Below are 22,509 nucleotides of genomic sequence, written 5' to 3' on the forward strand. Positions count from 1 at the left end.
ATTAAGCAAGAAGAATTTGACTTACCAGACTCAAATGTTTCTTCATCTTTTACGTCACCCAGATAGCAAAAATAGCAAATAGATTTTGTTTCAATACTATTTCTGCTTAAAATAATTTTATCACATCAGAAATTATTTCCCTTCCAATACTGTAAGGACCACATAAGGCTCTGACTCCTGCCAACTTCCCAAACATACTTCCACTGCTTTCTTTTAGTTCAATTAGAAATGAACTTGACCTGCCAAGTGAGAATCTGGATCCAAACTTCTGTCAAAGTTGCTGAAAAGTGAGAACTGGAATCCAAATGTCCACCAGAGTTTGAAGATGTTTGGATTCGGGGTTTTGATTTTTTTCCTCATTTTTACCATCAGTGAAGCACATCCAGCTTCTTGTATTTCACGCAATCCCATTCAGAAGGTTAATGTTCCAGAAATCAAACACAGTATACATGAAAGCTCTGATATGAACATCATCCCTAACTCAAACTCCTTATGGACTTGCATTGAGAAATATAACAGTGGAAAATAGATCCTGCAATTTAGGAACATAGGACTTGCCATACTGAATCAGACCTGCAGTTCATCTTATTCAGCATCACAGGGGTGGCCAACCTGTGGCTTCGGAACCACATGCAGCTCTTCAGAAGTTAATATGCAGCTCCTTGTATAGGCACTGACTCTGGGGCTGGAGCTACAAGTGCCAACTTTCCAATGTGCCGGGGGGTGCTCATTGCTCCACCCCTGGCTCTGCCACAGGCTCTGCCCCCACTCCACCCCTTCTGCCCCTTCCCCTGAGCCTGCCTTGCCCTCAGTACTTCCCCCCCCCGAGCCTCCTGCACTCCACGAAACAGCTGATTGGGAGGTATGGGGAGGGAGGGGGAGGCGCTGATCGGTGGGGCTGCTGGCATTGGGAGTAGGGAGCTGATGGGGAGGCTGCTGACGTATTACTGTGGCTCTTTGGCAATGTACATTGGTAAATTCTGGCTCCTTCTCAGGCTCAGGTTGGCCACCCCTGCAGTATCATGTCTGCAAGAGTGGCCTTTGCCAGTTGCTTCCGAGGCTAGTGCAAGAAATCCTGTTATGGAATAGCCTGCCTCCAAGAAATCTGTCTAACCTCATTATTAAGAGTTTTATTTGTACTTTGAAGCAAAAAGGTTTATATCCTTTCTAAAATGCTTGTTTTTTTAATCTGTATTAGTATAACTCTGCATAGGCTTGTTATCAATATATAAACATCCAATCCGTGTTTGAATCCAGCTAAGCTTTCTGCCTCAATGAAAACTTGTGGCAATGAGTTCCAGAGGGTCTTAAAAACCACAGTAACTTAATATTATAGGTTTAATGAGCCAAATTGAGACCAACTAGGTTTTACCCCTTTACATCAGTTCTGAATTTGGTCCACTGAATCTATAATCTGCATGGTAAATGCACTGGATCTCAAATTGAGTTTTATGTATTTAGAACAGCCATTCATTTCAACAGAACATCTTCACTACAAGCAAAGATTCATTATAACCAGAATTGCAATCTGTTCGTCTGCAGTGCTTTGAAATGGTCTGGGGCTTTCACTCTACTTCCCACACTCTACTATAAATAGAGTTTCTCTATATATGAGCTCACTATAAGGATGTTCCATTTTATTCAAGAAACACTAGTGGTCTTTGTCTGGCTGGTATATTGCTGTAAACACAGATGAATCTCCTTAAATGAAGTCAGTTACCTGTTTCTACGCACTTCTCATCAATCTGCATGTCGTCCTCTGCAGGTTATAGCAGATAAAAAGAGAAAGGAAATAATCTGGTCTCTAAAAGCATTGAAAAAAAAAATCACCAAATTCAAGACTTCAACATCAGAATAAAAACTAATCCCCCCTGAAGCTCAAATTGGGTTAAAACATCTTTAATATTTCAATAGCGCGTCGCTCTGAAGTACTAATAACTTTCTCTTTCAATAGGCAGAGGAAAGAGGCTTCTTATACCAGTGCTCAAAAGGGTTCCCAGCTGGCAACACATCTGATTTGAATTGTCCAGCTGAAGCAAGAAAGGGGTTTAATTTGAACTGATGCAGTGTTTATATTTCAGATCATCTATTTGAGAAAGATCAGTATGACTATCAGAACATCATTCCCCCCCCACCAATACCCTTTGCATATTTTGCAAGTGTATGTTTTTCTAGAATGCTATACGTACACTGACAATTTTTAAAATTACAATTGGAAAAATAAAGCTTTTTAAACATCTCTCTCTTCTGTTTTTAGTAATTCCTTCGAAGCTTGAAACTGAAATCCATTTCCTTATCGATTTGCTCCCTCCATTGCACACACCACACTGGTCAGCTCTTACAGGTAGGGATGTAAATACCATTTAAAAAGTTAACCATTTAAACTATTAAAAATATTGAGTTTAAATGGTTAACTGATTAAAAGGGCAGGCCGGCACAGGGCTGCTGGGGCCGCTCCAGCTCAGGGGTTAATGGTTCAGGTGGGTTAACCAATAAGACTAATGCTTACCAGTTAACTGGTTAACATTTTACATCCCTACTTAGAGGTTCATACAAGAATAGGGTGAATATCCTGGTTTTCAGAGTCGGATGTGCTCAAAACACACAGTTTTGTCCCAGTGTTTGTATAGATCTGCAGACTGGATCCATGAAGGGGCAGCTACCCAGCTGGGAAAATGTGACAGCAAGCGGGCTATGTTCCTGGTACAAACTTCAGGGACTGTCCTCCACCAGGCCACCTGTTGTCACCCTTCCTCACTGTGCACTGCCCTCAGAAGTAGACTCATAGGATTTTAAAGCCAGAAGGATCATCTAATCTGACCTGCTGCATAACACAATTAATAGGATTTCACCCAATAATTCCTACTTCAGGCCCAACATCTTGTAGTAGGGAGGCAAGATGCCCTACTCCCTACCCTCTTCCCCCTGCCTCTTAATATATGCTTCACAGCTGCTCCTAGCATTGGTGGGCTGCTGCAGCAACAAGAGAACAAGAAGGTACCCTTTTCTTCTTCCAAGCAGCCTGGTGTACCTTCCTGACTGCCCACCAAAAAACTCTCCCATTCCCCTCTCCATGCAACACAAGCTCCGAGTTTTCCAGTTCAAACATCTGATCAGACACATGACTGCTGAGCTATGGGTATTTTTAAGTTAACAAAACCACAATGAAGCATTTGTTTAGTCACCCTATTTACACATAATGCAGATAGACTTGGCAGAGAGATGTAAAAGGAAATCTGCCCCAACCAATCCTGACATGTATCCTTGTAAGTACAAGTATAGCATCTAGTCATTTTTAAAGTCTTTATAAACAGACAGTATCTTGTATATTTAGATATCAGCTAACATTGGACTTGAAAGGGGATGTGAGGTACTGCAATGTGGTGTCATCCAGGCATCATCTCTTACCTTCTTCCACAGTACTCACTGTCCACGGCAAATCCATTGAAGCAGTTAAAAATAAATACACAGCTAAAGCTATTGCCAGTGCTACAGTTATCAAGTAAAATCAACTGCACCAGAAAGACTCTTGAAAGATGAAAATACAGAGCATTGACTTAACTGTGAAATTCACCTCATGGGTCATTAAAAGTATCAGCAAGTAATAATGCAGACCACAGAAAAACAGAGAAGTTGTGGGAGAGGGAAAGGGGAAGTAGGAGAAAATAAATGTCCTGGCTAGGAAATTATTGCATTTATAGCCAGTAGAAGGATAGTTTAGGTGGGAGGTACATTTCTGGCTTCTTACTTTACAAATAAACCACAAAGTCAATTGGTTATATCTGTTTTTCCATGTCATCTTAGACACTAGGCCCAGAAATCAACTAAAATTCGCAATGAACAAGCATTCATATGAGGAAAGAGACAGCTTTAATAAGAGAACTACAGTTTAAAACTATCAAATTTATTCTAAAAGGAAAGAATGAAAAATGAAATGGTATGATTGTAGTAACTGAAATGCTATACATGACACATTGCAGAATATTTTCTGGTACAGAACTGCTAGCTATTCCTTAGTCTCCCTTTCATGGAAATCTACAATAAACTTGTCTTATAAACACTTCAGGAGGGAACAGACAGATTTTTTGCTGCAAATAGCCTATATATAAGGCTCAGTCCTGGATGGTGTTGAGTACTCTCAGCTGCCATTGACTTAAATGGGAATTCAAGGTGCTCAGCACTTTACAGGATCAGATCCTAAATATACTGTATTCTGAGAACAATAATGATCCTTAGAATCCAAAATAGGTTAAATGCCAAATTCAGATACACCTGCTACTCCCACAGATTTCAGTGGGGATTCTGAATGCATTTCTGAGGTCACAATATGGCCCAATGAATGATTCTTGGTATATAAACTCATTTGATCATGTTTAATTTCTGTATTACTGGATGAAAGAAACAAAAAAAGTCTTCTCCCTCCCCACTTTCACTGGGAGCTGGAGAATTTTGCACTCACATATTGTTGATTTGAGACAGACATGGGGCTGGAAAGGCTGAGACCACCAGAATTCTCGCTGCTTCCTGAACAGAAGGGAATCCAACACAGTAAGAAATCAATTCAGCGTTGCATTACTTTCTACTTAGATGCTCCATTCTATCACCTGCACACAAAATTACAACAGTGCTCAGATCTACCTGAAGGATAATCATCATTACAAACCACCAAGAGCATAGCTAGCGTCTAGGCCACCTACAACTATTGGAGGGAAGCCAGTGTCCTACCACACCTATCAGAATGCCAATATTCAACATCTCTGGCCTGAAAGTACTGCCTTAAATTAATGCATGTAATGAAGGAGAGCAGTATTAACTGTATTGTGGTACACATGGTTGGAAGTGTGCTGTATTGGGATCTCTCTGAGACACAGTCTTAATTACAACTCCCTCTGGGACTCTGTGTGTTACAACTCTAAGCTTATCAGTAGTCAGTTGTCTGGCACAATTAGGGGCACCCTATGCTTTTCTTGTTTGTACCCTGGATAGTACAACATGGTTCTAGAACCATGCTAGAGAAGCTGTATAACTAGGCAACTTTGTGTAAAAGGGTCCTTTCTATATATAAACTTACTATATGCAGAAAACAGGGAGGTGGTTGTGTGTTTCTCATTTAAAAAAACCTGTCAGCTCTGCTTTGAGTATGAAAAACACAAAGCTACAGATGCCTCAGACACACCTTTAAAATACTGTAGTGATTTTTAGAAATAATTATGCCTCTGTGGCATAAATTCTGATTTTTATCTTTACATTTTTTGTACCACGAAGGACAGCCCTGAGAAACCAAAGTCCTTAATCTTTGTCTGAAGCTATTTATCTTAGTTTGTGTATATAGGACCGATATTGTTAGGGGCTTTACACACTAATATAAAGACAATGTCTCTGCTCTGAATTACTTACAATCAGACTTAAGGTGAAAAACATCCTGTTTTCACAAACGTCCATAGTACTATTAAAACAGGAGAAGACACATGCAGAAAGGTCATACTGTCTGTCAGGCATCAGTGTGTCTTTATTGATTGAATCAATCTGTACTATAATTGCTAAGTTCAGATCATGAAACCCAAGGTAACTGGCTCATTCTCCGGTTTGAGTTCAGAAACACTAATTTTCTTACCTCTTCAGAAGATGGTTTGATGGTATCAGCCCAGCACAGGCACTCAGGTCTGAGACTTGCCTGGCCTGCCACCAGAGGACATCATTCTGGTCAACAATCTGAAGGATTTCACCCTTTTTAAAGGGCAAGCCTGCATCAGCACAAGGTATGGCAGGGTCCTGCAGGGGCCAGTAATCTGCCATTGCTCTCACATAGAGCTGATACAGAACATACAGACATAAGTGAAGGCGAGCTTCTTCAGAACAGATACAGTAACAGTGTGTATGAATATTTACAAACTAAGGGCCTAATCTGACTTCAGATGAAGTTAACAAAAATTTTGTTATTGACTTCAATGGGAAGAGCACCAGGTCCAAAATCCAATTATTTTCCTGATCAAGAAAAATGTAGTCATCTAGTATACTGTGAACAATTTGACCTTCTCCCTCTGGATCACTCCAGAGATGCCTTCACTATCTTTAACTTTATCACAGCTTGCTATATTTAATTACATTACCTACAGCAAACTATTAATTTCAGTGGAGACATATGTCTAGGCGAGACATGTTATTAGAGATTTCTGTGAGCTGGGCTGGCAATAAATGCTTCTAAACAACCTTACCCTCGTGTATCACACTGTGCAGACTGCCCATTAGACATTATTGGATTAACTGCAGTAACAATAATAATCTGGAAGAAAAATAAATTAATCTCTTACTGTTGTTTGGTTGCTGACTGGCCGATCAGAAACTGGAATCAGTTTGAACATAATTGTTCCCTGGGACAGAGTCTAAAAGATTTCAGAAACAAAAAAGGTCAAAATATATTTACTACTGGTAACACACTGAAAGCATTTTAAGTTTCATCACTGCAAGATGAATGATGGCTCCAAAAGCCTGTTATAAATATCCTTTCTATAAGAATGGAAATTGCTTAGCTCCAGCAGAATGCCATATACAGAATCATTGTTAAAACAAAGATCTTTAAAGGAAAAAGATAGATTTAATTCCTGTGTTGGAAACTTTGGAACCTTGCTAAGACTTCTAATTCCCTTAAATATGTCTTGTTATTTTCAGTATCAATTCACAATTAATTTTAGTTCTCAAATCTAATTTAAATTAACTATATAGGGCTGGGAAAGCATACAAGCAGGGAAAAGAATTGTTTTCAAGATTTGTAGATTGTGTGTTACGGTGAAGTTTGTATTTCTAATGGTGTGTTATGCATCTGAAGATAGGTGCAAACAGAGAAATCACGAGAGATAAACAAATAAAAGAACAGACACTAACCAGATTGGAACCTCACTGATTGGCACGAACAACTAGAGAGCCAATGAAGAATACTAAATATTGTGACCTGGTGAGCAAGCTGACCAACTTCAGGGGTAGTGCATCACAGAGTGATCTTTGTTTGCTAATTTTGACAAAGATTATTTTAGTTTACATTATTTATGACAGTACTTGGTAACATAGGAGTTAATGCGTTTTGTAAAATGAATGAAGGCTTAGGAATGTGACACCTTATGACAGCATTCTGCAACTAATCCTTTGCAGAGAAATGGAGTGAGACTGCTGGGGTAAGGGTTGGCCGAATTATTGATTTTAGATAGAGAGAATTAGTGAGGTTCTACTGGATTTTGTCCCAAAGGACCCCTAGTACAAATGGCAAAGGGTGGAATGCATCTCTACACAGAGATCTGGGCTTATGCACCACTTCAGCCCTATTTGGGAGGCTTAAATAGCACATAGGCCATGTGCTGGCTCACTGCACAGGATAAATGTGATGTTATTGACATACCCTGCAACCACTGTTATATATTTGCAGCAAATATTGTACAGCAGTTGTCGGGTAAGGTGTCTATATAAAGGCTATGGTTTGCTGGTTATGATTATGCTATCTCTGAGTGTGAGTGTGAGTGTGAGTGTGAGTGTGAGTGTGAGTGTGAGTGTGAGTGTGAGTGTGAGTGTGAGTGTGAGTGTGAGTGTGAGTGTGAGTGTGAGTGTGAGTGTGAGTGTGAGTGTGAGTGTGAGTGTGAGTGTATCATTTTTGTAGTTGAAGTTATAAATGTTGGCTATGTACTTGTATATCAATGTGTTTTGATTCTGAAGTAGCCTTAGTAAAGCATTTGGTCAGCTTCTTGAGAAAGCAGCGTGCAAATTTAGTGCCCAAACAAGAAACACTTAACTGACAATGGATCTTGGAAAACTCCAATCCACATAAGAAGTCTTCCTGGGAACCTGCAAGGTAGCATGTGGGCCATGGCTGCCACCTGTAAAGAACTGAGTCATGCATGGACATGTGACTTGCCCATGTGACTCCAGACTCCATTTTGCTGTAATTTTCCACAGTAAGAACAAAAGGGTGTTCTTACACCTGGAAGAGACTATAAAAGGCAGCTGCCTCATCTCCATCTTGTCTTCAATCCTGCTTCATACCTCTGGAGGAACTTTGCTACAAACTGAAGCTTTGAACAAAGGAATGACCCATCCCAGCTGTGGATGTACTCCAGAGACTTGATTTGAACTTGCATTTTATTCTATCACTGCTACAAGCCTGAACAAAGAATTTTGCCATTACTGTATGTAATTGATTCCATTTAACCAATTCTAGCTCTCATCTATATCTTTTTCCTTTTATGAATGAACCTTTAGATTTTAGATTCTAAAGGATTGGCAACAGTGTGATTTGTGGGTAAGATCTGATTTATATACTGACCTGGGTCTGGGGCTTGGTCCTTTGGCATCAGGAGAACCTTTTTTCTTTTACTGGGGTATGGGTTTTCATAACCATTTGTCCCCATAACAAGTGGCACTGGTGGTGATACTGGGAAACTGGAGCGTCTAAGGGAATTGCTTGTGTGACTTGTGGTTAGCCAGTGGGGTAAAACCAAAAAGTCTTCTCTGTTTGGCTGGTTTGGTTTGCCTTGGTGTGCATAGAAACCCTAGCCTTGGGCTGTAGCTGCCAAGCTTTAAGCAATTTGTCCTGAATTGGCACTCCCAGTTGGGTCCCATCAGAACCAGCATCGTTACAATGAACTTCACCCACAATGAAAAAACAGACAGACAAAGTAGTACATTACATGTAAAATTATTGCTTGTGTGTAGGTCTTCCTCCCTCTAAAGTTTACAATGAGAATTTAGGCTGCTCTTTTTAAAGTGCATTTATGAGTACATATAATTACACTTGAGCTACAAATAAATAAAAAAAGAAAAAAAAAAAGAAAAAAGTAAAGTGCATTTCATACCAGAATGTGGATAACTTGCTCTGGCTCTAGTCCCTCCACTGAAACTCCATTCACCTCTACCAGCTTGTCTCCAGCATACAACAACCCTAAAATAAAAAGGTACAGGAAAGAAGACACTTATTATAGAGAAGACGTGATTCTGAAAAAGTTCAGAGATGCAACAGAAGACTGGAGAACAGCCCTGAAATAAGAAATGCTCCTATCCTAGATTCGGACCCGAGTCAGGAATTTCAGATCTGAAGTAGTATTGTGTTGTGGATAAAGCAGACAGCTCTGTATAGCCTTCACTGTGCAATCTCAAGCAATTGACCTGACTTCTCTGAGCCTCAGCTTCTCTATCTGTAGAATAGGTGTATTCAATCTTCCTCTTTTCTGTAAAGCACTTTGAGATCTAGTGATTATGAAAAAGGACTTAAGGAGTGTTAACTATTCTTATCCAAACTAGAGTTCCCCCAAAACTGACGTGTTCCGATTCAGAGTTCTGGTAGTTGCATCTTCCCCTTTAACTGAGTTGAACAGGTTATCTCATCCTAACAGGATTTCATTCAGCCACTGTATACAACTTGCAACTGTATATCCTTGCAACAAACCCCGTTGCCAACTCTGTCCACATATCTATTCAAGGGACACCATCATAGGACCTAATCACATCATGCACAACATCGGGGCTCGTTCACCTGCACATCTACCAATGTGATATATGCCATGTTTCAGCAATGCCCCTCTGCCATGTACATTGGCCAAACTGGACAGTCTCTACGTAAAAGAATAAATGGACACAAATCAGACATCAAGAATTATAACATTCAAAAACCAGTTGAAGAACACTTCAACCTCCCTGGACACTCAATTACAGACCTAAAAGTGACAATTCCTCAACAAAAAAAACTTCAAAAACAGACTCCAACGAGAAACTGCAAAACTGGAATTAATTTGCAAACTGGACACCACCAAATTAGGCTTGAATAAAGACTGGGTGTGGATGGGTCATTGCACAAACTAAAAACTATTTCCCCATCCTAATTTTTCCCCCCTACTGTTACTCACACCTTCTTGTCAAATGTTTGAAATGGGCCATCCTGATTATCACTACAAAAGTTTTTTTTCTCCTGCTGATAATAGCTGACCTTAATTGATTTGTCTCGTTAGAGTTGATATGGCGACCCCCATCTTTTCATGTTCTCTGTGTATATATCTATATATTCCTACTGTATTTTCCACTCCATACATCTGATGAAGTGGGTTTTAGCCCATGAAAGCTTATGCCCAAATAAATTTGTTAGTCTTTAAGGTGCCACAAGTACTCCTCATGCTTTTTGCTGATACAGACTAACACAGCTACCACTCTGAATACTGTAAGATTGTGTTTGAAGCTAGCTGTCTCACCTTTATTTAATGCAACACATTTACCCTGGAATGAGAGAGTCATGAAGAAATAAAAAAAAAAGTCAGAAGTACTTCAATGTGCGGCAATTATTACTATTTATATGGTATTGTACAAGGTGTGTGCCTAAAAGTTCTAACAGGAGAGAATTTACAGTTGCAGAAAAAAAACACGACTTTTCCCTGCTGTGTGTTTCAAATGACACTTACCACTTCTGTCTGCTAGCCCACCATGGATCACCCTGGCAACCACAATGTCACCCGTTATCTCATGGCGTTTAATGGTGGCACCCTGGAAAAATAAAAATAAATAAATATCTTTCGATTCCTTTAAAACTGCAAGTCTGATCTCCTTAATGCCTGGAGATTACTGAAAGAGATTCCTTTTCCCCTTAAAGCTGCACAGTATTACAGGACCCGTAAGTACAGTGCACAATACGTTAAAAGATGTGTAAACCTAGTCTCTTAAGGGACATGAACAAAATGGTCATTATACAGCCCAGTTTCTGACTCTCACATTCTATAAAATCTTACATAGGGCCTACTGTAATACATCTTTTCCATCTCTAATGTTATGATTTTCCAGTGCTAATCCCTGTATTTATCACAAGCATAGTACAACATAAAATCCTTAGTTCACAAGGGCAAACAACTTGCAAGAAATTTTGTTAGTTTTTTCCTCCTTCCCCCTCCATTTGCCAAGGAGGCACTTTATTTGTTCAAGATGAGTCAGTCAATTTAAAAGAGAATAGAAATAACAAAATTTCTATAGCACTGCTTATAAATAACCCATTTATACAAAACACTTTATTGAATCTATTGCACAAGTTCAAATAATCAAAACATGAGAAAGCTTCCTTACCAGGGGCTGCTTGTTCTTCACTAAGCAGACAATCCTCATGGCTTCTTCATTTTCAGGGATGTTATCTGGTAGAGGGGGAAGGATTGGTTCAAAATCTTTCTGGGCCACAGTATCATGAGCTGATAGTAAGGCCTGTGACATGAAGAAAGAGGCAAGCAAAGGTCATCCCAAGAAATAGCTTTGACTGGGGTCCAGGAGTCAGAAGCGGGAGACTGTATTCTTACATGAATACAGACCCACATGGCGGCGAGTGACATCATAGCTCTTTCCACTGAAAAATTCAATCACTGGACATTTTCCTGATTTCTTGGAATTTAATCTTAGGAGAACTGTGTCCTCGTTTGATGCTATAGCACAAGCACATAAGCTTTGTAATAGTTTTTAAGACAAAACAAGTTTGTTCATGTAAAAATCCTGCCCCGTGTCTCTAAGAATCTTTTTTTAAACAGATCTCTCAAAAGCATAGATATTAAAGACAGCAGTTACCATCAGTCTGTTGTGAGTACTGTAGATATTTAATTCTTTCATAAGGTAGGGGATGTGACACAGACTTCAGAGGTAGGGAAAAGAATCCCACAGTTGCAAATTCACAGATACCATTGTCCACTAATTTCTTCTTGCCATAACTAATCCAAATTTCTATTGCCTTCTTTGCTGTCTTCTGCAGGCAGCTGCAAAGCTCATTCCCCCCATACTGCAGTCGTTTCAGTGAGAGATGTTTCCACTCCCCTTTCAACGGCCAGCACTTGCCTTCAAGTTTGGATTTCGCAGAAGTCGTCTCAGCTCTCTGATCTCTGTAGATTGAGGGACTCCACGTAACAACTCCACCACCTGGTGATGAGAGAGTGGGAACTGGATCCATCTGGAATTCCTATTTTAAATACTGTAGTAAACTACTTGGTGAACTTAATTTGGTAATGTAAACAGACCTTTTCTTTAACTCCATGCTAAGAGACTAAGTGAATTCTCTTCTCCAGTCCTACAACTAGATTTAATGACCAGTATAAGTTTCTAGCATGAACCATTAAGCTTCCAGCTAATTCGGTCATGAACTGATTAAAATCATCCTATCAGAAACCTTATAAAATTCACAGATCTGAGCCAGGCTCCTTTATGGTCAGTTCTTATGACAAGGCAGATTTTGAATTGGGGAAGAGGGACGATCTAGCAGTTAACGCACAGGACTCATAATCGCTCTGCCACAGCCCATGGGATTCTGGGAATTCCACACCTTCTATGTGCCTTTGATCCCCTATCTGTACAATGGAGATGATTAACTACTTGTCTCACAAGGGAGCGAGGCTACATTCATTAATGCCTGTGATGTGCACTCAGATCCTTGGACAGACTGCGCCACAGATATGCAGAGTATTATTATGTGCAATCAAATTAACAGATTAGGGTTCGGTAAAAAGAGGAATATAGTCTCTTATATAATCTCACCTCACGAGACAGTGCACGTGCTTGGGGTGTGACCGGGACTGGTTTTTTTCTGATAGATTGATGGAGGCATTCATAAACCTATAGGGTGAAATAATAAAGAAAAAGGCACAATGCAATACTACTCAATGGGGCGATCCATTCACATGGAAACATACACATATACAGCAGTGCCACACCACTAAGGATTTTCTAGGACTAGCTAGAATAAAAATCATAAATAAGGCTATGAGCTAGTCACGGAATCCATGACTTCCAGCAACCTCCATGACTTCAGCTTTCGGTGATCAGGAGCTGCAGGGTCCCTCGCCACCAGCGAGGGCAGGGAGCTGCAGGGTACCCCCGGCACCTCTGGCAGCTCCCCGAGCCCACAGCTGCCGGCGGGGGAATCCCTGAGCCGCCCGTGCTGCGGATGGCTCCTAGCCCCTACACAGTTGTGTGGGGACTAGCAGATCCCCATTTTGTCAGGTATATTTTTAGTAAAAGTCACGGCGTCCGTGAATTTTTCTTTTTTGCCCATGACCTGTCCATGACTTTTACTGAAAATATCCATGACAAAATCTTGGCCTTTATGATTAAGGCCATCAATCCTTCTGATTCAGGACCTAACTACAGATTGCCAGCTGAGGCCAATCTTAAATCTCTGACATTGTATAGTATTACCCAATTAGCCAGGTACACTGGGGTTTTCCACCTTAATCTGAAGTATCTGGCTGTCAAAGGAAGATAACAGGCTCACTGGACCAGTGTTCCAATCCAGTATGGCAAATCCTCAAAGATTCCACTGTTTCCTTTCTTCCCCTAACTATAATCCTTACTCAAAAAGCAAAGCTAAAGTAAATCACCAAATTTAAAGACTGATTTCAAGGAAATTTTTATTCACCTAGACCAGTGGTCTCTAACCTTTTTACGCCCAAGATCACTTTTGAATCTAAGGGCAACCCAGGATCTGCCCCGCCCCTTCCCCAAAGCCCTGCCCCACTCACTCCATCCCCTCCCCCCCCCTCCACCCTCACTCACTTTTACCGGCCTGGGGTAGGGGTTTGGGAGGGGGTGTGGGCTCTAGGGTGGGGGTTCACAGTGTGGGAGGGGGCTCTGGACTGAGCCTGGGGCAGGGGGTTGGGGTGCAGGAGGGGGTGAGGGGTGCAAGCTCTAGGAGGGAGTTTGAGTGCAGGAAGGGGCTCCAGCCTGGGGCAGAGTGTTGAGGGTACAGGGTGCTGGCTCTGAGAGGGTGTTTGGGTGCAGGAGGGGGCTCTGAGCTGGGGCAGAGTATTGGGGTGCAGGAGGGGGTACAGGGTGCTGGCTCCAGGGGGGGCTCAGGGCTGGGGTGCAGCCTTCCGCCGGGCAGCACTTACATCCAGCAGTGCAGCACTTACGGTGGCGGGTGCAGCAAGACTGAGGCAGGCTCCCTGCCTACCCTGGCTCCACACTGCTCCCAGAAGGGGCCAACATGCCCCGGGGGGGTTGAGGGGGGAAGACACATGGCTCCGTGCGCTGCCCCTCTCTGCAAGCACCCCCCCTGCAGCTCTCCCAGCCAATGGAAGCTGCGGTGGTGGTGCTTGCAGGCAGGAGCAGCGCACAGAAGAAGACCCCTGCTCCCCCGCACCCGTGGGGCCATGCCAGCTGCTTCTGGGAGCGGCGTTGGGCAGGGAGTCTGCCTTAGTGGCAGCCACGCTGCGCTGCCAGAGATCGCAATCGACTGGGAAATCCTCTAGGTTGGTGACCAGTGACCTGGAAGGTTTTTTTTATTTTTGTTTTATTAACATTGGACCTGTTTACAGACCTTAAGTTACTTTCCTGCTAAAATGTTTAACTTAGTTTTTTGAACTATTTTGTCTAACAGGAAAAATTTCCTTCCCAGTTTAGTCTGATGCTAAAGTACAGCCCTTGATTATACATCACACCAATGCAATCAATAGTAAATAATATTTCACCCTCATATAGCACTTTTCATTCATTCATTTGTACATCACCCCCATTTTACAACTGGGGTACAGATCACCACCTGCAGCCAATCTTAAATCTCCCTGTGATTGCATGGTATTACCCAATTAGCCAGGTACACTGGGATTTTCCACCTTAATTAGAAGTATCTGAATTAACCTACAATCTCCACATGGCACATTGAGGCAGATACCAGTTGGACATATTGTTCATAGAATCATAGAATATTAGGATTGGAAGGGACCTCAAGGAGGTCATCTAGTCCAACCCCCTGCTCAAAACAGGACCAATCCCCAATATCCCTAAATGGCCCCCTCAAAGATTGAACTCACAACCCTGGGTTTAGCAGGCCAATGCTCAAACCACTGAGCTATCCCTCCCCTTCTTCTCTAAGGAAGACTGGCCTTGCAGACAAAGAGGACTTTACCTTTAGGAGAGCTTGCAGCCAGGGAGATCTGAGCAGGTCGTATAACACTCCAACTCCATTGACATCTCTTTTACAGAACAGACTCAATTCTTGTAACACTAGAGTCAGAACATGAGATAAACATGAGCCCAAGAAACAAGGAAGTGCAGTGCATTTCAGCACCAACAGCTGAACAAAAAAGCCAAGTATTGGCCCAGACCTCTGAGAAGGTAATTCATTTGAATTTACATTCCCTTATAATGTGTCCCAGATACCCAACTGGTAATTCCTTAAGAAAAGGTTCCCTGTCCTCAGCTCTATGGTACATACCTTCTTATCAGCTGTATTTGTGCAAGGCAAGCAATTGTCCACTGATCAGAGAAACATATTCCCCATAGGCATCCCACACATACTAAGTTTGAATCCAAGTTGACATTTATTCCAACCATGTACTGTAGTAACTCTGCCTTGCCCATGTTTTAGGGATTTCTTTTAGATTGTAAACTCTTTTGGGGGCAGGGCTTGTATCTCTTCTCGACAGCGGAAAGTGCCAACCACATCTCAAGGGCTATCTAATATATAATAATGATGCACATTCCAGTCTGACCTGATAGTTCAGTTAATAAATCTGTACCACTATCAGCCATCCTGTACATTACCTGCTGGGAATGGGGAAAGAGTCATTCTTATTAGAAACACCACCATTTCCCCTACATAAAGAGAACAGGAATAGTGTGCAGACACAATGGAAATCTAGACCTATTTAGAATCTGAAGGAGGCATAAGACTTTTGGCCCTTATCAGTTTATGACCATTATTCAAAATCAGGCCTATATGCAACAGGAAACTAGATTTTTCCAGCAGTATTGGATCATTTCTAAAGTCTATGCTCTGCCCAGGAAATATGAGAAAACTGAAAATATTAACATATGAAAGTCTGAGGATATGTGGCTAACTCCCATTGAAAGTCAATAGGACCTATGCATTTAATTCACTGAGGCACTTTGTAAATCCCACTAGGCACCTAGCTGCATCTTCAAGTGCCTAAATACCTTTGTAAATCTGCTCCTAGATGATTTTCTGACACAGGCCAAATAAAACTGATCTGCTCCCTCACCCCCAAATACACTCCGATTTTCAACACTTTCTATTATTTCCTCTCTTCCATTTTTGTGCTTCCACAGGGTGACTATGCTTCTCCGTCCTGCCTCAAGTCAAGCATCTCACTAGTAAAACCAGTCAAGGGACAACATATTCTCTTCATTTCCTTCTTTCACTCCCCTTTGTTGTTAAGCGCTGAAGGCTGGAATGTCGTTGCCACAGTAACACTGTCCAGGCTACTAAGCTGTTACAGATGCTCAGTGCTTCTGTCAAGGTTCCTTCCCCACTCTGAACTCTAGGGTACAGATATGGGGACCTAGATGAAAACCCCCTAAGCTTATTTTTACCAGCTTAGGTTAAAACTTCCCCAAGGTACAAACTATTTTACCTTTTGCCCTTGGACTTTATTGCTGCCACCGCCAAGCATCTAACAAATATATAACAGGGAAAGAGCCCGCTTGGAAATGTCTTTCCCCCCAAAATCCTCCCAAACCCTACACCCCCTTTCCTGGGGAAAATCCCCACCAATTTGCATTGGTGAACACAGATCCAAACCCTTGGATCTTAAGAACAATGAAAAAAGCAATCAGGTTCTTAAAAGAAGAATTTTAATTGAAGAAAAAGTAAAAGAATCACCTCTGTAAAATCAGGATGGTAAATACCTTACAGGGTAAACAGATTCAAAACATAGAGAATCCCTCTAGGCAAAACTTTAAGTTACAAAAAGACACAAAAATAGGAATATACATTCCATTCACCACAGCTTATTTTATCAGCCATTTACACAAAACAGAATCTAACACCTATCTAGCTAGATTACTTACTAAGTTCTAAGACTCCTTTCCTTTTCTGTTCCCGGCAAAAGCATCACCCAGACAGAGAGAACCTTTGTTTCTCCCCCCTCCAGCTTTGAAAGCATCTTGTCTCCTCATTGGTCATGTGCCAGCGAGGTTATCCTAGCTTCTTAACCCTTTACAGGTGAAAGGGTTTTTCCTCTGGCCAGGAGGGATTTTAAAGGTGTTTACCCTTCCCTTTACATTTATGACAGCTTCTCTTCTTGGAGCTCCGGTGTTATCAGCATTGGAAGAGAGTGCAGCCTGCTAACTTAGCAGACCTTGATGTTTCACGTAAGAAAAACCACAGGCTCAGTTCGGTGACAAAGGCACTTGGCCAAGTTTATTGCGCTCAAGACACATACTGGCTCCCTGTCTCTGTGGTTACAGGTACACTAACACATGGTTAGGAGTGGTAAGGAGTGGCTCAGTCAGCTGTGGGAGTCTCTTCTGTCACCTCGGCTGCACAAAGAATTAAGGTGAGGTACCCCAACATTTATCGACTGAGACAAAACTTACTTACTACCTTATGGGTTTCATGACATCTGCTTGTTACCTCCCCTTGTACCTTGCTCCTGATGTCTCGGGCAAAACATCCCTCTTCATCACTTCTGTCAAACCCTCTTATTTTGCGCTAGGTGAGGGTGTAGCTGGGCTCATCTTTTGGAAGGTGTTCACGTACATACCCAGTGCCAGGTACTTCTTAGGAGTGCCTGTGTTTTAGCAACGCTAGCAGTACCCTTGCCAAGTTTATGTATCAGACTGCGAACGTGTAAGCACCTGCTTTTAATACATGGCCTGAGTTCGGTTCACAGCTTAACCTGGATTTGCTGACTGTGGTTCAGGCCTCAAGTCTTGCACCAGGCCCCGTGCTCCATGCTCGCTCGCTCTCGCACTCTCTCTACACTACACCCTTTTTGTGCTTTTTTCTGTGCTGCCTTTATGCTTGCAAATATCTCCCTGATCTAGTGCACCAAACAAGTTCCTTCTCATTCAAATGTCTCATAAAACCTCAATTCTTCCACCCGACTGATCATTCCCTCACATAAAATTTATATTAAAAAAAAACAACCTAGCTACAATACAGTCAGCTTGGGCCACTGCAGATAGTTATGCCAGACAAAGACTACATCTCTCCTTTTGTTTCCTGCCCTCCTGTCCACAGCCTCTCTACATTTATTGACAGTTCATTTTGGTTTTGCTATCACTTTACGCCTTGAGCCTTATGCCTGTGCTTAGCTTTAAATTAACTGACTTCAAAATAAAATTATTCAGGTGCTTGTTTGCCAAATCAGTGCCTTAGAGAGTGTCAGCTTTTTGAGGTACGGACTTTGACCTACATTATTGGGAAACACTAGTGATTTTGGATGCTCAATTTGAGAAATTTAAACAGGTGCCTGATTTGGAGGGAAGGTGCTCAGCGCTTTCTGAAAAAAAAAATCAGACTCTTTTAAGGCATTTAAAAGCAGGCTTCCCAAATTCACTACTCACTTATAAAAATTTAAGCCCTTACTTCAATTGTGCCTGTAAAGCCTGACTCACACCTGTCTGGTACTATATAAAGAATCAAAAATCCTGTTCTTGCTTGGAATTTAGTCTTGTGATATATACTATCAGTAATATTTTAAAATATCTGCTGACTTGATAAGAAAATCTGCATGTTCTTTCTTGTTTTGAAAAAGAAACACAAGAGTTATGTGCTGTACCGGTTTCCTGGCCATGTACTGCAAGCATCTCCATCTTCTCCTTCCTTCTAGGAGATTCTCCTTGTTTCTCTGAATGGATCATTCACAGCAGCAATGTTTCACAAAACAGACTCCGAACTGGGAAACAAAGAATAAGCATGTTGGAATAACTTTCGATTTGTAAGAAAGAAAGTAGAACAAAAATACAATGGGGGATGAAAATAGTGTTTCAGATTCAAATGTCACAAAACAAGATCACGACCAGTTTAAATTAGATATGGGCCGAGAAAACCAAACTGGCAGGACTTGCATCTCAGTTTGAGTCCATGTCGACTGCTAAAGGTTAGGGTGGAATTCAAATTAAAATGCTTTTAGCCTTGTTCATCTCTAATTTAAACAGAGCAGAAGAATATGGTGCACAAAGCCCTGGTGCTCAATGGGCAGCCTACAGGTCAAAAGTAGTCCATGACTATATTTAAATTAGTAAGTAGATGTATTCTCCATGGGATGCTTGTGCTAAGGTGCATTTCTTTACCTTGATCAAAAGAGTCTCTGGCTGCTTGTAGCACATCTTGGTGCAAGACCACATTTAATATTATCAGCAGTTAATGGGAAAGGCTTATCTGGTCAAACCATTAACTGTTCGAATTTTACCACCGTATTAAACAAGGCATCACTCAGACAGTATGGCTCAAATCTGTTTACGCCTCACATACAGCCCTCCAATTCATGGTAAGTTGCTAATGTGGCTCTTAGCGGGACAAAAATTTGGGAATCCATAGTCAAAAGTAATTGTAGATTTAGTGGTAGTCTTATGTGAATTCATAATTAGCAATACTTTGAAGAGTTTGCCCCATTTGCCATAAAGCTGTTATAGTTTATTGGGTGCATCCACATTTTACAAAACTCAGTTTAGATATGACTGAACTATACTGGCTCCTTGCAGTGGGAGGGGAGGGTTTAAGTTGCATGTTTTCAAGGAGTGTCTATGAACTCAAAGGTTTCAGAGTAACAGCCCTGTTAGTCTGTATTCGCAAAAAGAAAAGGAGTACTTGTGGCACCTTAGAGACTAACCAATTTATTTGAGCATGAGCTTTCGTGAGCTACAGCTCACTTCATCGGATGCATACCGTGGAAACTGCAGCAGACTTTATATATACACAGAGAATATGAAACAATACCTCCTCCCACCCCACTGTCCTGCTGGTAATAGCTTATCTAAAGTGATATCAGGTTAGGCCATTTCCAGCACAAATCCAGGTTTTCTCACCCTCCACCCCCCCCACACAAATTCACTCTCCTGCTGGTGATAGCCCATCCAAAGTAACAACTCTTTACACAATGTGCATGATAATCAAGTTAGGCCATTTCCTGCACAAATCCAGGTTCTCTCACTCCCTCACCCCCCTCCAAAAACCCACCCCCATACACACACAAACTCACTCTCCTGCTGGTAATAGCTCATCCAAACTGACCACTCTCCAAGTTTAAATCCAAGTTAAACCAGAACATCTGGGGGGGGGGAGGGTAGGAAAAAACAAGAGGAAATAGGCTACCTCTTGTTTTTTCCTACCCTCCCCCCCCAGATGTTCTGGTTTAACTTGGATTTAAACTTGGAGAGTGGTCAGTTTGGATGAGCTATTACCAGCAGGAGAGTGAGTTTGTGTGTGTATGGGGGTGGGTTTTTGGAGGGGGGTGAGGGAGTGAGAGAACCTGGATTTGTGCAGGAAATGGCCTAACTTGATTATCATGCACATTGTGTAAAGAGTTGTTACTTTGGATGGGCTATCACCAGCAGGAGAGTGAATTTGTGTGGGGGGGGTGGAGGGTGAGAAAACCTGGATTTGTGCTGGAAATGGCCTAACCTGATATCACTTTAGATAAGCTATTACCAGCAGGACAGTGGGGTGGGAGGAGGTATTGTTTCATATTCTCTGTGTATATATAAAGTCTGCTGCAGTTTTCACGGTATGCATCCGATGAAGTGAGCTGTAGCTCACGAAAGCTCATGCTCAAATAAATTGGTTAGTCTCTAAGGTGCCACAAGTACTCCTTTTCTTTTTATGAACTCAAAATCTGCATTACAGTATTACACTAAGCCACTGTATTTAAATTATGAAGTTTCCACTGCCCCCTCAAAAACAAGTCACCCGTGTGAAAGCATGCCATACGCCACATTTTTAAATGCACCACCACGGACAGCTGTAATTTGTTTCCCCCAAGGTATCTGAAAATAAAAATGAATAGCCCGTTTTTCAGTCTACAGGAACCGTCAAGTTAAGAGTCATATTTAAAAATAAACTAAATTTCTTGACCTATTACTAATACGTTAGACTATTCATATTGAAAGAATCTGGAAAATCAGATTTGCTTTCCTACCACTAACAGGGCCAGAATCTGCAAAGACGTCTTCGTATAAAGAGTTTAATTGCCTCCAAGTTGCTCTGGTATTCCAGACTTTGCCAGGCATTCCAAGGTATTGACTTCTTGGTATTTCTTTCATCTTGGACAATAAAAGTAGGCTTATCGCTACCACACCCTAGTTCTCATGCACTAGTTCAATGCTACAGTGAGCAAGGGAAAGAAGCCATTTAAATCCAAAGTGATTTTCAATTTCATTAAAATTACAAACACTGCTATTAATATAGGCTTTCATCAAACTTACTGTATGAACAGCCTTACAGTATCCCTCTAAAATTTTAGGTATAAATTATGAAATGTAAAGCGTACACCAAAAACAGCATTAAAACCCAATAAATTCCATTTTTTGTTTTCACTCATAAAAACACTAATTTTTTCCTCAATTTCTCAAAAAATTCCTTCCAACAATCTCTATGATAACATTAAGCCCAATTTACATTTTTATGGGCAGCTTAATACAGCAGTCACCCCTAAAAACTTAGCAACTTTGCCTTCGAGAACTAAGATCCTGATCCTGAAAACACTTATAAACATGCTCAGCTGTACCCAGGTGACATCACTAGAATTGATGGCAAGAGTAAAGTTAAGCATGTGCAGCAGTGTTTGCAAGACTGGGGCCTAAACAGTCTTATCTGAGTATTTGCAAAATAATCTAGACTTGCCTATACTTTCTGTATGGAAAAACGAAGACATTAAAATTAAAATTATTTAGTAATCAAAGGCAAAATTTTCCTCTCTTTTAGGGCAGCCCATGATATAAAACCTGAAAATGGTGTTTGATTATGGAAACACTAATACTTTCCACAGCAGCATGAATCATGGCATTCAAAAATGCTTGCAACTTAAACAAGTTCTTTAAACTTTTTTTTAAGTACACAACATATTGGCAAATGAAATCTGTCAAATGATTACATTTTAAATTAATGATTAGACACAATGGACAACACACCCAGACTGAAATCAGAGGAAACTCTCCATTCCCTTTCTTTTAGCAATTGTTGCTATAGGGAGACTGGATCAAGGATTTTTAGAATTGGTATTTTACAGTGGCGGAAGAGTGAATCATCTATTCTAGAGAAAACTGAAGTTTTATGTTCAGTTTTTCATTTCCAGCAGCTCAGTGCCATTCATGAATCTGAAGGAACAGGATGAACACACCACATTCAGTCACATGCAATCTATCAGATTTGAAACCTAGGTCTCCAAAAGTAAAAGATCTGTATCAACCTAGTGTGTCTCCTGGACCCTAATATGATCTGTGTCTTCAACAGTGGTCTGCGTAAGGTTTCAAGGTATAGCCAAGATTACAATTATAAAATTAACATTGAAGAAAACCCTTCCACTGAGAAATTCCTATGTTATAGCTCAATCCAAAGGTAATGCTTCTCACAAACATTAATGAATTGCAACACAAAACATTTGAGCAAGGGAACCAATAACAATACTAATGTACAAGTAGTAAATACCATACCAACCTGTTTTAGATATACTGCAGTTTATCTCCTGGATTACCAAGGCAAGAAGGCAGCCATTTTCCCACTACTGTGGATGGGAAATTTATAAGGTACACCAAGAGATTTATTATCATGATCTGCTT

General features: G+C 41.1%; 1 protein-coding gene across 1 annotated transcript in view; it reads right to left on the reverse strand.

Moving 5' to 3' along the window:
- MPP4 (MAGUK p55 scaffold protein 4) overlaps positions 1-19,062 on the reverse strand; it is a 35,929-nt gene extending 16,867 nt beyond the window's left edge. The window contains exons 1-14 of the mRNA XM_077829466.1: positions 19,027-19,062; positions 17,637-17,712; positions 14,894-15,015; positions 12,526-12,603; positions 11,833-11,913; positions 11,083-11,214; positions 10,431-10,512; positions 8,838-8,923; positions 6,312-6,383; positions 5,615-5,811; positions 4,460-4,524; positions 3,409-3,426; positions 1,721-1,759; positions 26-46 (exon numbers count right to left, since the gene is read on the reverse strand). Of these exons, the coding sequence (XP_077685592.1) occupies positions 26-46; positions 1,721-1,759; positions 3,409-3,426; positions 4,460-4,524; positions 5,615-5,811; positions 6,312-6,383; positions 8,838-8,923; positions 10,431-10,512; positions 11,083-11,214; positions 11,833-11,913; positions 12,526-12,603; positions 14,894-15,015; positions 17,637-17,712; positions 19,027-19,062 (1,105 nt within the window). The remainder of the gene's footprint in view (positions 1-25; positions 47-1,720; positions 1,760-3,408; positions 3,427-4,459; positions 4,525-5,614; positions 5,812-6,311; positions 6,384-8,837; positions 8,924-10,430; positions 10,513-11,082; positions 11,215-11,832; positions 11,914-12,525; positions 12,604-14,893; positions 15,016-17,636; positions 17,713-19,026) is intronic.
- Between the last annotated feature and the right edge of the window lie 3,447 nt (positions 19,063-22,509).

This window comes from Eretmochelys imbricata, chromosome 11 (assembly GCF_965152235.1).
Source record: "Eretmochelys imbricata isolate rEreImb1 chromosome 11, rEreImb1.hap1, whole genome shotgun sequence".
NCBI classification, from domain to species: Eukaryota; Metazoa; Chordata; order Testudines; family Cheloniidae; genus Eretmochelys; species Eretmochelys imbricata.